Here is a 17,487-nt window from a genome sequence, read left to right as displayed (position 1 = left end):
GTGAACGGCATTAACAGCAGTGCTAGGCTGGGGACAGCACCTTTCTAGGCACTGTCTCCTAATGCTAACCACCTTGGAGATTATCATCTTACATATCATCATCACCTCCATTCTACATACACAGAAATTAAGGCAAAAGGAGGTAACTTGTGCCAGATAACATAACTATTAAAAGGCGAAGCCAACGTTAGACCCCTGGGCGGTCTCACTTCAAAGCCACGCTGCTCTGCTGTGCTGTGCTGTGCAATGCTGTACAATGCTGTGCAGTGATCCATTCAAGGACATAGAAACCACAGCAGGTATTGACAAAGATAATCAAGTATAGCAAATTGTTTACATAGCTTTTGGAGGACTACAAAAGCAAAAGAACATAAACTAATTAAAACAGGTAAAACTGGGGGCAAAGAGAAGGTGTTGGGATTATTTGAATCCAGTAGCTCGGAAGAGGGGCTCCCAGCAAACACAGCCCTCTGAAGAGGGCCTGCTGGGGCACAGGCCTGTGAGCAGGGACACTCCCAGCTGCTGTGTGTGCCCCCGGACAGCACACTGAGCCTGGATTTGGGAATGCTACAGAAGCTAGAAACAGAAACCAACTGCTGCTGCTGCCCTGAATGGTCACAGCTGGGGCAGTGTCTACCTGGTCCTTCCTCTCTCATTAGCTCTGGATCCTGACAGAAGGCAGCCAACAAAGAAATTTGCGGAGTCCCTACTACTTGAATGGTTAAGCAGCATAGCTGCTTCTTGATAAGGTGCCTCAAATTGATTCTTGGTCAGTAATTATTTCTAATGAAGCCTTTAAAAAATTACTGAGGGGGAGAGAAAGAGCAGAAGTAAACTGCACAGAAGTAAACTGGATCATGACTGATACAATAGTCATTACCAAAGCATTTTTATTTAAAAAGAACCCTCTAAGAATTCTTTTCCTAAGATTTTAAGTGGATTAAGCATTTCCCAAAGTGAATGGCATCCCAAATGTTCTAGTAATAATGAACATACCTGACCTACAAGTCCAAATGAACGGTCTAGACTCCTCTGGTCCGTGTATTTTCTGATTTTATTGTGTAACCAACCCAACTCAGCAAGTCTGGCTGTCGTATCCCTCAAAGATTTATTTAGGTTTGCCTAAAAAGTAAATATATCAAGAGATAAAAATTAATACTAGAATTTTAATTATTATTTTTCTCAACCATCTGTACTTTTAATATTATAATGCTTAGGCTTCAACACATTTAATTTAAAAATAACTAACATACCATCATTAAAGTAAAAACAGTGAGATTCTGAAAAACAAAAAGCATCAGGTAACAGGCAGGGGAAGTAAAAAACGCCTCCGAGTAAATGTTAAGCTTGAGTAGTATCACCCCAAGGAGTGACTGGCCAGGGACCCCCCAGCGTCTCAGGGACAGTCTGTGATGTCAGGCACCTTGTGAAACAGCTGAGAGTCAAGAAGAACATGGCATCAACAAGAAGGGGAGAGGCAGATTCTAGAAGGTGAAAGCAAAAGCAAGCTGAGGAACCTTATCTGGAAGCCAATATCAACAGCAGAGATGCCAAGATATATCTGGTCCCTCAGGTACCTCTGACATCACCATTACAGGATACAGAGACCAGTTAAGTGGGGCAACTGCATTAGTGAAAACAAGAAAAGGAAGAAACACAGAGAAAGGATGCAAAAGGATAGAAAAGGCTGACAAAGGGCCTCAAAACAAGACTATACAAGTCCCAAACTGCACAGGGAAATATAAACCAGAATTTAATAGTGCAACTTGATTGGTACACACAATTTTATAAATCCAGTCCTCATTACCCCAATAACACCTCACAAATTAATAGCTCCTATCTGGTCTTAATCACATTTAGTTACTGTACCTTTCCCTCTGCTTTGTAACAATTCTCAGCGTTGCTCATCTTGATGATTTTGCCATCTATGCCCTGGAATACGTACAAAATGTCTCTGACAAGGGCTGCCTCAGTAACTTCCGCAGTACCTGTAAAATGGTTTTTATAAGAGAGCAATTACTAAAGAACACATTTTTAAGATGAAAAGAATTTTATAACACAATTAGTTCCAGATTATATATTTGCATTCAGGACAAAAATTTAAAACTAAGTAAACGAGCTTAAGATGGAGAAGAGAGTACAGAGTTATTAGAAACAAGAATTTTCTGAAAAGAAAATGGAGATCATGCAAGTCCTTATACAAAAAGTCTTTTAAAAAGACACTACAATATGTGGAAACTTAATATATAATCAAAGAGCAGCACAAATCAATCACAGAGGGATGGATAATTATTTAATAGATGATGTTTGGAAAAATTGGTTTACTACAGAGCAAGCGTACAACCTTCGTCCATTCCCAACTCCATATAAAAGGGAGTTAATTCAGCAGAAAAGTTATTTATAATTTCCAGAAACCTTGGAACAAAAGCTAAGTCAGAATTTAGGTGTTATTCAAAATAATGATAGAGGCAATGTCCAGATATCCAATATATCAGTGAGAGGAGAAACATAATTAGAGTATACAGTCAGAGATAAGCACTCTCAGAACCAGGCCAGCAGTCAGAATACACAGTCAGAGATCAGCACTCTCATAACCAGGCCAGCAGTCAGAATATACTCAAAGATCAGCACTCTCAGAACCAGGCCAGCACAGTCAGAAGGCAAGGACAGGTTTGTATTTCAGTGGTGGGGCTAATATTCTATAAACATCAATTACATCAATTTGCTAGCAGTTTGTTCAACCCTTACCTATCATTATTGGCCATTTTTATCTACTTTTCCCATCAACTACTAAGAGACAAGTTGAATTTTCCAACTGTAATTATGGACTTGTCTTTTCTTTGCAGTTCTTTCAGTTTTTCTTTGTGCATCTGAAGCTATCGCAGGTGAATATATACATTTAGGAGTACTATTTCTTCCCAAAGTACTGATCCTTTTATTGTTACGAAATGTCCTTCTGTCCTAACACTCCTGCCACCATCAACTTCAATATAGCCATCTATCTTTCTCATGGTTAGTGTTTATAAAAGGTATTTTTCCCATCTCTTTACTTTTAACCTATTTGTGTCCCTATATTTCAAATGTCTCTTATGAGTAGTGCATAATTATCTAAACAGCATTTTTTTTAGTCTTTTAAACAAATTATCTATCCCCATGAATTTAATGTAATTACCAATATGCTTGGATTTAAATTTACCTTATTTAGGTATGTGTTTTATTTATCCCACCGTTTTCTTCCTTTGTACTTCTCCTGCTCTTTTGGATAAATCGAGTATATTTTTAAGTCCTGTTATCTCTTAGCTTTGTATAGAATACAGGTTTGAAGGCACTGGTTAGGGATCAGGAGTCACAGCAAACAAAAAGGAAGAAGAGAATGGCACTTTGGCTCTAAACACTAGCTTCTGTGCCCAAGGGCACACAGCTGTCAAATGTTGCAGGACAGCTAGAGGCTGGTAAGTGCAGCTACACAGGGACAGGCCAAGCTGTGTATGAGTGTTCTCAGAAGTCTAAAAGACACAGCTCGTCCTCCCATCCTACACAAGGACAGAAAACAGCTAGAGGAATTTCAGATTCAGTAGATTATGAGTCAATGATAAAGCCCACTCTCCTATTTTTCAGAATAATGTTCCCAACATGGCTATTTGTAGTGTTCTCATGTAAGAAACTCAAACTTTCTTTGGAACCTAACAAAGTTTTAAAATTCAACGAGGCATTCAATTAACCACCAAATAAATCTTCAATGAGTTTCTTCAACCTTCTAGGCACTATGCTAGTTACTAGCACAGAGAACAAGACAGAAATGCCCCTCCTTCATGGAACTTGGACTCTGGCAGTAGACAGTCACTTGCACTAGGGCTTGACCCAGCCTGGAGATGCTTTCTCAGGAAAAAAGGCAGAATAAAAGGAGAAAGGGACTGTGACAAGGAAGGGAAAAGAGATCCAGACAGAGGAAAGCATTCAGACAATGACCTGAAAAGGGGGTGGCGCTGGTGAATACAAGGTAGAGTAACATGGGGTGATAAAATCAGACTTCCCAAGGCATTACAGACAATATTTAGGATTTTGAACTTCATCGTGAGAACAAGAAATCACTCAAAAGTTATAAGCAGGGATTCCTGATCAGTATTTTAAAATAAGGGAAGCATAAATTCTGAATGTTCAAAGAAAAGCTACATTAAAATATATCCTTACTCACCACCTGCATCCCAATCTCTCCTTGGCCTTGTCACATTGCGCGAAACAGTGTTGGGTATACCTTTTGAGGTAGTGGTTTGTAAAGAAGGCTGGTTTCCAGTTAACGTCCATGCAAGACGTGACCCCAACTGTTGTCGAAGACAGTCTCCTACTCCCGGAGCTTGATGAGACTGTCTAAAAAAAGAAAAGAACATTTTTTATCTTCAAATATCCCAGCTATTCACTGAAGAGACAAAAACACTTCCAGAAATTGTTCTTATATTACTTCACTGAATTATATAATCTTATAAATCTGAGAGAGGTGAATGACTTAACCATATCCAAACATAACAACAATGATCATCAGTCCAAAGCCTTCTTGGGATCCTTAGCTGTCATTCAGGCTCTTACTGTCACCTCCACATGTATTTCCCACCATAAAGCCAAAATATATTTGACTTTTCTTTACATACACATAACATACACTACTCATTTAAAACCACTTTGAAATTCACTACTAATTTTACCTTCAGTATTAACATAATTCATTCACACAACACTTTGTTGAGCATAAGAGTGAAAAAAACCCTGGAATACTGTCCCTCTTCCCTGACTTCACTTGTCTCCCAGCCTTCATGGTGCTTGATAGGAAAAGGAAAACCTAATTTGTAATTAATTTTTAAAATGTACAAACAAAATTTAAGGAAAAAGCACACATCCAAGGTCTAAAAGTTAGCTTTTAATCACTGGGAAACTACATCAAAGATGCTCTTTGAAGATCTAAGAACATGATAGCTGATTTCCAATGACATGTTTTGAAAACTGTAACAAAATTATCACCTCCTAGGACTACAAAATGCAAAAACAAAAATCTCAACAACGTTGTTGCTTCCAAGTGGCAGAGCTCTGATTTATTACTGGTAAAATACTGGTGGGTCCATCTATAATCCACTGATGAAGTAAGAGAGGAAAGCAAAAACCTGAAAAGCTCTTACTTTTTTCTGTTTTCAATGGGGGAAAAGGTCATCAACAACTACTAAAATTATGTCTTTGAGTACAGTTCTAAATTTAAGAGAAAAATTCTAAAAAACCACTTCAGTTCAAAGTTTTCTATAAAGCTTTCTTCATATCACGACAATAATTATTTCAAATTTTAAAGTGAAAATGAGAAGTCTGTTTACTCTTGAAGCCATTATGAGTTTGAGATTAAATTTGTAGAATGCATTATGCTGTCTTTCTAGAACTCTAGACTCCCATCTATAATCCATATGTGTGGTACACACATTCTATTTTCTAATAACTTGAACATAATTTTATTAAGTCACACAATGATTTATAATTATATTATGCTCATGTGGAAAACATCACTTGATGGTAAATCCCTGGTCACTATTCTTCTGGAAAAATACCCTGCTTTATAATAGTCTGCTTTAATGTGATTTCCAGGAATGAACTGTGCATAGAATTGTCTATGGAAAAAACAAACAAACAAACAAAAGAAAAACAAAGTTATAAGTCCATTAATGCACTGGCATCTGCTGTATTCTCAACTGCAAATTCTATATTTATTCAAAATGTAATTAGATGTGACAGCAGGTTGTTGCAAAGTATATAACATCTTAGTTGTGTGTTCCTGTAGTTTCTCATTTTAATTCACTTGCACTATAAGATGCCATAATTCTTAGTTTGAAGATCTCAGCATTTGAGAATGAGACAGCTTTATTTTAATTTTCACTTATTAAAAATAATTCAATGAAGAGAACAGCATACATCAATGAAGGGGACAATATTCACTGAGAGATAAATCTGAGAGTTTAGCAAGAGAAATGCCAATCATTTTACCTCAAAGTGAAAGGCTCTGCACATCATGCTTGTGAACTAGGTCCTTTACTAATACGCATTTGCACTAACAGCTTGAGAGCTGGTCAAAAATTTACAGTCAACTGAGATTTGAAGTGGAAAGAATTCCTATATGCAACTGAGTATTGAGGGAGAGTAAAAGCCAAAGACAAATCATACCAGACACAGCACCTAGAATATTCCGGACACACACAAGCCTCTAAAAGGGGTTTCAGTGAACACAAAATGCCTGATAAAAAGCCTGAGGATTTTCCTGTTTCTACTATTGCAGGAATCAAGGCATGTAAGCTTGATTTACCCTGGAACAGACTGTGGTGTGGGGGTCGGGCCATTTAGGGCATACATGCTTATACTGCTGATGCCACTGCTTCCCACACTGCCAGAGCTCTGCGCTGACTGAGTGCCACGATCCTGGTAGTTCAATGGGAGAGTCTGAGGCCTGGCATAGTAGTAGGGAGTTGAATGAGCATCTCTTGGTAATGCTTGGGCAAATAACGTGGCATAGCTGGAAATCTGAAAATAAATTAAAATGCATTAAGTATCTGGAGATATAAAATTACAGAACACTTTTCCCAAATCGACAAAGATAATTAATGTTTAGATTTTAGTTCTATTCCTACAATTGAATTTTGCACTTATTAGACAATAAATTAGTTGTTATACTTTTGAAATACACCAGAACTAATACAGTTTAGAAAGTTCTCTAAACTCTAAAACTCCCATGTGGTGTGATAACTATTCGGAATCCATGCAAATTAAAACTCAAATAATTACTCAAATATTTTTAAGTTTGGCATTCTTATATAATGAAAGAATGCTCATTATTCAGAATAAAGCTTTAGATATAAATATGATCATTTCACCCACACTCTCCAACTTTTAAGCATTCAAATTTCTGTAGTAGAGTATTTTATTATAACAGACTCTCTGGGACATGGAGCAGCCAAATTGTTTTTTTAAATGCTGCACAGGTCTAAAATTGAACCCGTGTGACAACTAAGTTTGCACTGGTATAACTAATTAATGTTTAAAATGACATCTAAAAACACAAAAAAATTCTAAAAGGTCTTCTAACTCAAAGAATTGTGCTGCTATGCTAATATTAATAACTTTACGCAGTAAAAAATTTGAAAACTGCTAGTTCATGCTCTATTTAATTGAACATTGTTATATTTGAGTAACATAACTTTAAAAAACATCTTAAGAAAACACAGAACAGTGACTAAAATGGCTCTTAAAAAAAAAAAAAAAGAAAAGAAAAAGAAATCTCTTGGCCAGCCTTTCATGACTGTCCAGAAAACTAGACCAGTTTTTCTGTTTTACTCATACTATTTTCTTAAGTATAAAAGCCAATTCCTATCAAAATTTGGCATAACTGTCCAACAAAAGATGCAAAGTGCCCTTTAAAAAGGTATTGAGCTGCTAAAATAGAGCCTCTCACCTTGTTTGGCTGCTTGCGTGGATCTTCACTAAGGCTTAGCAAGAGGTAGAGAACTGACCATTTATTTTTCAAAACTCCCTGTTCAGAAAGAAAACATTAAAGAGACAAGGTTGTACTACTTCCCAGTTTTACCCTCCTCTCTCCTAAATTACCCTTATTCCAAAAGAGAACTGCACTTTAAAGTTCACACAGTAACATCAAATCTAAATTTGTTCATTTTCCAAGCACTGCAAATAGCACTACCCATCAGAAGGCTAATGTCTCATGAGGTAATACCTTTGGAACCTTTACTCTCCTGAAAACTAACTCCAAAGTCCCTAACAAGAGCACGTTTTTAAAATTACCCTATTCCTGAATAATAATATTTTCCCTTTGAAATAATTCTTATAATAACCAACTTCCCAAACATAGTGATTATAAGCAAAATGCCATCATAAAATATGTGATTCCCTCATCCTTATCAATGTCCCATTTAGGTCACAAAATAGAGTATTATAAAAAAAAAAAAAAATTTAGCCCTGGCTAGTGTGGCTCAGTTGGTTGAAGCATTGTCCTGTACATGGAAAGGATGCCGGTTCGATTCCCAGTCAGGGCACATACCTAGGTTGTGGGTTCAATCCCCAGTCGGGGTGCATACGGGAGGCAAATGTCAGATACTTGTCTCTCTCTCTTTCTCTTTTTCTTTGGGTAAGGGTTAAAAATAATAGTAAGTTTAAAAAAATTTTTTAACATTTCCAAAGCGTATGATGTAAGTCTCAGCATCATGCATAACCAAACTCAAGATCTTAGTTGTCAGGATAACTAACCCCTAGGTTTCTATGTAAGGTCAGTCTACAGATTTCATTAATTTTCAATTACCTACCCCTCTGCCCTGATTCACAACCATTAACAGCAGCCCAACCTCAATACATTTCATCCAAATTTACAGAGCATTCTACTCTATCCATACAGCCTTACCTTTTGAATGCACAGGTTAGAACATATCAATATCTTTATTTACAAAACAAATTATGGGATGGTTACTTACATTATACAAGCTCTTCATTATATAAAATGTTCCTTGAACGTTTCTCTAAAGAATAAGCTCATCCCAGGTATTTAAATTATTGTCTAACTTAAAAAATTGATTTACACAGAACTTTGCAGAAAAAACAAAGTCCCCAGCTGGGGCAGCACAGGCAAGAAAGAGGCCCAGTACTGACAGAGTCCTCAGTCCAGTGGTAAGTGGACAAATGGACAAATTATTTCAGTACGATAAGTTACACTTCAGACACAGGAGGATCACTCGAGTGTTCCATGCTCAGGAAGGAGCCCCAGAGATGTGAGTCTCTTAGAAAGATGGGTGATATAAAGGCAGAGAAGGGGAATGGGAATGGCCTCTTCAGGGAACTGAAACAGATAAATTTGGCTGAAGCTAGACATGAGAATAGAAACTGAAAACTGAAGGAAGATCAGATCAAAGGGTGCCTTGTATGCTGTACCAAATTTGGATTTTAAGCTGAAGACAACAGGAAGCCTTTGAAGGATTCCATGCAGGGGAATGGATCTACTCACTGACAGTCCCATGGAGAATGGACTACAGGGGAGATAAAGCAAGAAGCACAGGCCCTCCTTAGGAAACTGCAGTCATCTGGAAGGGAAATGACCAGAGGCTGAGCTGGGATTCTGTGACTGAGTATCTGCTAAGGTAACCTGGACAAACCCCATAAGCCAAGCCTCTGGGCTAAATGACTCTGTTGGGGCACAGGACCAAAAAGCTAAAACTCATCTACTTATCTCCAAAGATCTGCTCTCTACCAATCCCGTTTCCTTTAAGCCCTAGAAGGCAGTTAGTCATCAGCAAATGTCATTTAAAGGAGGCCTGCTGGGACAAGTCCTTACAGACATCATATCCCATAATCATCACAACCACACTGAGACACAAACTGTATTCTGTTCAATCCATAAATGAGTGAAGCAGAGATGAAAGTTAAATAACTTAATCACAAAGGTATAGGCCAGGATTCAAACCAAGGTCTGTCTGACTCCATAAGGACAAACGAGAAGCACACCTACGAGAAACAATCAGTAAGACCTGGGGACAGAACTTGGGAGAGAGAGTCAAGATGACATCCAGGTTTCTAGTCTTTGGTAAAAGGTGAATGGTGTTATCATTCACCAAAAGGGAGAACATGGAAGGAAAAGCAGGTTTAATGTGGGTGGATGTGAATGGACTCCTAGAAGATAGAAATTTTAAAAGTATGCTCCTTTCAGTTCCCAGGATGCTGAGTTGCAAGCCCCTGTGAATGTTTCCTAAGGAATGCCTGTGTAAAAATGCCCAGCAGGCATCGGGAAGACGGCAGACATTCTACCTGTGCAACAACAGTCCTGGGTTAGATCCTCAGCTGTTTCAGAAAAACAAAGATGTATACAGGATGGAGAGTGGAGAAAGTTTCAAAAATAAACAAAACTGTGCACAAAAATCAGCAATCAGCATATTTAAAGCTGGTGTCAGCTTTTTTTTTTAAACATAGACAAACAAGTATTAAATAGGATCAGTCTGCTGAGGAACATTTGATAGAGGGACTGCACACTGAGGTGTGTGCAACTGCACAGGGACAGGGAAACAAGGTGGTGAAGCAGGCAGGGACTACCACCAGCAAAGCAAATGTTACCAAAGATGGAAAAGCATACTTAAAACAGTGACTCCAAGTAAATCAAGTTGAATTAAGGAATCAAAGGGGTCAGGAAATAAATTTAAGTTTAATTTTACAAATAAATAGGAAGACCTGAAAAATAGTAAGTAGATTACTAGCAACTTTAGGCACAAGTCAGTGATTTTTATTGTTGTAACACTAACCTAATATTTGTTGAGCAAAGTATTAAGCTTCTCTGGATTTCACTTTCTTCCCTATAAGAGGCAGGAGACAGCCAGATGAACTAAGATCCTTTATAGTCAGAATCACAAAAATCTCACCCTATGATTCAATTAATTTATTGGTGTAGAGGCTGGCAGAGTCTTATATAAAAATAGCAGGTTAGAAAAACCACTGTGTGCAAGTATCAACATCCAATCACAAAATGTTCAAAATCAATTTTTAAGTTATTTACTATAACAGTACAAATTAGGACCTGATAAACAATGAAGTGTATCATCAAGATAAGCTTTTGCTGTTATACCAGAAACAGATTTAAGGCTTCTGTAATACATACTTATTGTGTAAGTAAGTCTGATTATTTTCCCAGTGTAGTTTCATTCATCTTTATAAGCAACTTAGCACTAAATCCAGCCAGAACTTACTTCTAACATTGAAAATCTTTAAAAAAAGATTTTCTACAATTAAAATTACGTAACTCAATTTACATCTACAATTAAAAGCCATAACTCAAGAAAGAAAAGTTTAATGATACCACAGAAAAATGTTCAAACGTTCCCAGATCACTCTCACCATTACTGGAATGGCTTTCAGAATACTTGTATGATACCTGTGAATGAAGTTTTCTGTGGAGTTCTGAAAACAATGCAGCATCTGCTTCTCTTCTTTGTCGAATAACTGTCAAGTTAGAAAATAAGCACACACTAAATCACATACACCAAAATTCATTTTTATGATACTATTTCACCTATAGTAACAACTCTGAAATCTGAAAAGAATCCTGAGCTTAAGAATCAAAATAACTAGACAAGTGATATTTCAGCTCTACGAAATTTGGTCAATTCATGTAATCTCTCTGATGTTTGTAAAATATGGACAATTTTAGGCTGAAATCAAATAGTTTCTGTAAAAAGCTAAAGTAATAGAAATGATGAGACCTTTTAGATTCTACCTACAAATATTAATAAACAGCCCAGGAGGGAAAACTACCATCCATTTAAGTAGTTAATAATGGCTATCTGGAGGAGAGGATGTGAAGTGAAAATAACTTTGGAATCCTAAATTCAAAGGGCAGTAACAAAAAGTATACCATTCATAATAGTTTGACTTAAAACTACACATTCTAAGCATTTTTGTTAACACATACAGCAAAATTAATAGTCAATTACTGCTTATGATAAAAATCAAAACAGCTTATTAGCTAATTTTCATCCACTAATTCATTCTATTAGTAAACATCTTCAGATCCTTGACGCTTCACTTAAAATTTTCTGAAAGCCCAATTACAAATGAGAAATCCATGCTTTACTGTTTCGATGAAAAAGACTATACACAGGATTTGTGTAGGAGGAAACTCCACTCACCGGCATCTGTAATAATATTTGTACACACCACCTGTGCACAGGTACCTCTCAAAGAAACCCTGTTACACTCATGAGAAAAGGCACCACTTTTAAAAGCTATCTTAGAGCTTCTCCAAGTAACCTTTGTGCTTATTTATCCCAATTTAGTAGGAGCGCTTTCTTAAAATTTCATCAGCCAAACTCACTTAGCTTTGAATGTTCAAATTCATTTTAGAGAGACAACGACTGACTTTACATCCAACACTTTTTCATATTCATCAGCCAGGAAATGGTGCTGGTACCATGTACTGATTATATGAACCACATACCAGAGGTTACATCATCCTAATCACATCTGTACTTTCAAGTCTTCCTATGCCAAAAGGTAAAGCTATCTTTAAAATCTATTTTCACAAAATGCATTCAACAAAACTAATGAAATTAAAATTTAATATTCTTTACTACCTATTAAAGCTTACATAAAAACACTCCAAATAAATACTACCATGACATTAAATAAGTAATGTTCTTTCTATAGAATGACACTGACACTAATTCACAAATACAAAATTAGTCACAGGACAGCAAAACAATAGTAAATACAAAACAAAATGAACACAATATTTACCCCCCAAAAAAAGTTTCATCTAATAGATTGCTAAACATAGCAAAACAAATCTTGGGTTACAATGTACCCCCACCCACCAATGGAAAAATTAGGAAACCAATAGGTGTTAAATTTTATCACAGATGATGAGTTTTGCAATGTTTTAATATAAATCATATTAGCATTTTATACTTAAAGTCAGCCACATAAAATGGAAAGTTTAACGTTTTTGTATTATTCCAGAGAACAGAACTACCATAACTCAACTAATCTATCAAAAACAAATCATATTTCAAAAATGTTAAACTATAAAAACTATGTCTAAGAATTATTGAAAAGTGATAGGTCAATGTTGACCATTACATGAAAAGACCATCAATAACACTCTATGAACTACAGCTGGGCCACATCACTGCTGGGGACTCTGGGGGGTAATGGGCAGAGAAGCAAACTGCATCAATATATATCAAGTCTTATTTCAAAAACACAGAAGATACACAGGGAAAAGACTACATGATTACAGTTTTCTTCTTAAAAAAGAAATTCCAGGACTTCCTTTGCCATATTCACTGCAACAATGTAGCTGCCAGTTAACTCTGAATTTCAAAATTTTTTTAGCTACTACACATATGTGTAATATGCTCACCAGGAGGCCTGGAAATGTAAATTTGTAAAGGGAATGGTTTGTTAAAATATTACCCAATAGGCGAGGTTCTCACTAATAATATAAAATATAAAATAACGTAAAATGTTAAAATAATCTAAAATGTAATAATCATCAGGGTTCAAGAATACAGTGTACTTATATTCAGTTTTATAGACAAGAAAGGAAAATTAGTTCTCATAAGTTAATAGCAAGATAAATATTGAATTTTTGTCCAACTACCTTAAATAAAACACATAACACTAAGTAACACCAAGATCTGACTCATATCAGCAGAATCATCATTTCAGACTTGCATTGCTCATCAAGCTCTAAACTTGTAAATGTAGCCATGGTCAGATCCAGTTACTCACATGCCACAGCCTCAACTCTACCACTAGCTACCTCGCCATCCAGCTCAGTTACACAGCTCTGAAAAGGGGCATCCACATAGATCACTGGCCGAATACAGTTAATAATGCAACAGCTGGTGTGAGAAACTGTGCCATGAGAAACAGATCTCCTAGATGTTATTATCAGTTTGCCAGCACACTTAGAAATAAGGCCAAAGCCCACTTCATTTGGGCAATTTAATAGCGAGCGAGGCCCCGGTAGGAAGACCACTGACTTTCAAGGCAGCTACTTTTCAGGCAGCTGGAGCTGGACTCAAAGAGCCCAGAAAACTGAGGAGGGAAGGAAACGGCCACCAGAGAAAAACAACTCTACAGCCCAGACAAGAGCAATTCTCATACATGGGTTCCTATGCTCAAAGCCTCCCTCTCTTAGATACTCTGCAGTACAGAGGGACAGCAGAGCCCCACCTTCCACAGAATGCATTAGTAACCAGGTGCTAATAAATGGGAAGCTTTCTACTTTAAGGTAACAACGTTTAAGGAAGCTTTCAGTATCATCTCAGAATTCAAATGTTCACATAATAAGTTCTAAAGTACTGTGAGTTTGGATGTTGACAATTAATAGAAGCAATATTTGATCTACTGATAGTTGTTTACTGCCAAGATAGTGAGTGTTCTATGTTGTCTGGTCAAAAGGTGCATAACATTAAATCCTGCAAATCACAAGATAAGCAGGAAGTTATATTAAATCCTTTTATCTTCCTCATACTCTTAAACCAAATTATGTTTTTATAATAGTATTTAAACAATTGTCTTGCACTATGTTCTAACAAAAGAAAGAATTGAATTGTCCTATTTTTAACATAATTATATAAATATAATTATACATAATAGTACCTTGGGAACCACATACAGGGTGGGACAAAAATAGGTTTAGAGATGTTCGTATGTAAAATAATACATTAATAAATAATAATACAAGAACAAACTCTGTATTTTGCATACTCACAACTGTAAACCTACTTTTGCCCCACCCTGTGTGTATATGTATATATGTGCATATATATGTGTATATATATTCTTAAGCTTTGAGAAGTTTAAGAATCCAACACATGATAACTAACATTCTGGAAAAATACGTACGTTCTTTCTTGATTTTTTCGGCTACTAGAAATTCATCTCTTTCAACAGTTGGGGCAAAGTTACTGCCAATAACTCGCACAGCATACTGGAACTGTTGAGCTACATCAGCTGAAAGGTAAATAAAAGAATGCAAATTATTGCCAATCACTTTTGATCACCTGAAACTTCCAGTTCAAGAAGTGGACTGGGCACAGGTATCTACTTTCCGCCTTCCCAAGGTTTTAACTGAGAGTATAGAAAAGCTACTAAGAAATCAAAACAACAAAATGAATGAACAAATAACAGTTCTATAAAATAAGAAAGGGAGACAGCAAAAGGCCAGATAATCTGAAAAATTCTAAGAGATAGAAAACAAATTGGACTGATAACCATAAAAAAAAAAAGGGGAACAGGAAAAGTCACAGCGCAAAGTATGAAGCATGAGAGAAGCAAGCCTGCTCAAAGAGAGACTCTGAGAAGCTGCAAGATTCAAGTCAACAAAAAACAAAAAACCAGAGTGGGCCGTGGAGCAATCAAAATGCGTGATTAATTTATAAACTGTGTTTGCACTTCTAGGTAAAGATGGTGGCTTAAACTAGATGTTTGCATCCACTCCCTTCATAAAACCCACTGAGTTGAGAACAAAGTTGTTGTTTTTCTTATTCTCACTCAAGGATATATTTTACTGATTTTAGAGAGAGGGGAAGGGGAGGAGGGAGAGAGAAACATCATTGTACTAGAAAAAGCCAAAACTTAGGTTGCCCAGACTGGGAATCAAACCCGAAAGCTTTCGAGTACATGGGATGACACTCCAACCAACTGAACCACACTAGTCAAGGCCAAAGTTTTTTTGTTTGTTTTTAACTCATAAATCAACAAAGGCAAAGAAAAAAAGGCAGAAACAACACAAAGAGAAGTCAACGAAATGTGAGAAGCTGGAAAGCAAAAGGATTGGTGGAAACTGATTCAGGAGAACAGTGAAACCTGAACCTCCAAGCCTGCTGGGTAAGGGGGTTGGGGGAGACAAAAGCCAAGAAGAACACAAACCCAGGGAGGCTCCAGAAAGGAAACTCAGTACCTCAGGTGTGGATGAAGTATGGCTGAGGGACAAGGGCTGGCTGAGAGTCTGGATGGAAAACGAACTCCTGGGTCCTCTACTCCTTCCCACACAACCAGACAACGGCTGACTGCCCTACCCAAGCAAATTAAAGAAGGTCTGGATGGAACACCAGGACAGCAAAGAATATGAAGTAAAAGCAGAGGACTGAGTTAAGGACCCGGCCCTCCCTCCCAAACACTGGGAGTGAAAATTCCTAAACCCGGGAATTTTCTAGCCAAACGCAGCACCCCTCCACCTTCCCACTAAAGCTCAACTGCCCTGCAGTGTGCTGCTGAATCCCACACCAAACAAAAACCAGTAACAAAACTAAAACCCCAGTCCCTAGGCTCCACTGTGAGAAGTGCCTTTCTTGGTAGTCAGAAAAATAAGTGACGAGAAAGTGAGCCAGCATATAGACTTCACCACCACCACCCAACTAAACCTAAGTTACAGAACATTTCATCCATCAACAAAAGAATACATATTCTTTTCAGAGGCACATGGAACATTCCTCAAGGCAGACTACAGTTAGGGGTGACAAAATAAGCCTTATTAAATATAAAGTAACTGAAATTATTCAAAGGATGTTCTCTATCAATAATAGGATTAAAAATCAGTAACAGAATGCCATCTAAAAAATATTCAAATATTTGGAAGTCAATTAACACAGTACTACTTAATACACTGGCAAAAGAGTCGCAAAGGAAACTGGAAAATATCTTGAACTGAGCGAAAATACAACACATTAAAATGTGCAAGATACAGCTAAAGCAGTGTTTAGAGGAAACTTTATAGTATACAGTGCTTTTATTACAAAAGAAGATGGGTCTCAAATCAATAATATCAGCTTATACAATAAAATCCTAAAAAAGAAAAGCAAACTAAATTCAAAGTTAAGCATCAGGAAATAATAAAAATAAGAGAAAAAATCAATGAAATTTAAAACAAAAATATGAAAAAAATCAGTGAAACCAACAGTTGGTTATTAAAAAAAATTAATAGAATTGATAAACATAAATTTGTGACCAAGAAAAATAAGAAACAAATGAAACAGGGACATTACCACTGATCCCACAGAAACTTAAAACAAAAAGGCTAAAAAATTTTTGTAGATACTACTCCCTCATAGAGGTAGATAAAACATAACATCTACTCCTTAATTGTTGGCTGCAGTGTCTTCCTTCCCAAGAGTAGAGTATAGAAAGGGGGAGAAGAGTGCTGTGCAGTGGAGTAACGTGACAAACACCACCTCAGCCAGGTGATCAAGGTCAAGATCCATGGTGATGAGCCACCTTGATAGTGTGTACTCTGGATACAATGTGATAAGAAGAGCACTTTACCTCTGGGATCTTCCTCCCAATCACACACAACCCCAGTCTAATGCAAAAAACATCAGATAAATCCCAATTGAGACATTATACAAAATACCTGACTTTTAATCCTCAAAACTGTCAAGGTCATCAAAAAAAATGTTTTTAAGTCTGAGGAACTGTCAGAGCCACAGGAGCCAAACAAGGCATGAAAGCTAAAGGTAATATAATACCCTGGATGGAACCCTAGGATAGTTAAGGAACATTAGGCAATAACTGAGGAAATCTAAATAAAGTATGAAGTTTAATTAATATTAGTGTATCATTATTGTAACAGTTATACCATACTAATGTAAGATGCTTATAATGGGGGAATGGTTGTGGGGTATATAGGAACTCTTTATTATTGTCATAATTTTTCTGTAATTCTAAAATTAAAAGTTCATTTTTAAAAATATACTGATTCTAAAACTCATCTTTCACAAATCACTATTTCATTGGTCTGGAGTGGGGCCAAGGTATAAATATTTTTTTTAAAGCTCTGATTTAAAACCCTTAGTCTTAAAGGTAAAAGCTACTTAAATAAAAAATAAAAATAAAAAAAAGCCTTCTTTGGTAAACTCAAAAAAGAATCTCATCCTATACCACACACCATATATGAAACTAACTCAAACAGACAAT

At 36.6% G+C, this 17,487-nt stretch overlaps 1 protein-coding gene across 2 annotated transcripts in view; it reads right to left on the bottom strand.

Moving 5' to 3' along the window:
* TUBGCP3 (tubulin gamma complex component 3) overlaps nt 1-17,487 on the bottom strand; it is a 76,481-nt gene that overhangs the window by 52,975 nt on the left and 6,019 nt on the right. The window contains exons 2-8 of one of the 2 annotated variants that reach the window (XM_081127993.1): nt 14,419-14,526; nt 10,940-11,007; nt 7,475-7,552; nt 6,332-6,546; nt 4,196-4,368; nt 1,870-1,988; nt 997-1,122 (exon numbers count right to left, since the gene is read on the bottom strand). In XM_081127993.1, coding sequence (XP_080984119.1) covers nt 997-1,122; nt 1,870-1,988; nt 4,196-4,368; nt 6,332-6,546; nt 7,475-7,552; nt 10,940-11,007; nt 14,419-14,526 — 887 coding nt within the window. The remainder of the gene's footprint in view (nt 1-996; nt 1,123-1,869; nt 1,989-4,195; nt 4,369-6,331; nt 6,547-7,474; nt 7,553-10,939; nt 11,008-14,418; nt 14,527-17,487) is intronic. The other variant, XM_081127994.1, reaches the window with a different exon arrangement.

Source organism: Miniopterus schreibersii, assembly GCF_964146895.1.
Source record: "Miniopterus schreibersii genome assembly, chromosome: 2".
NCBI lineage: Eukaryota > Metazoa > Chordata > Mammalia > Chiroptera > Miniopteridae > Miniopterus > Miniopterus schreibersii.
Note: the sequence above shows the minus strand (reverse complement) of the source record. Positions and strands in the feature narration are given on the sequence as shown.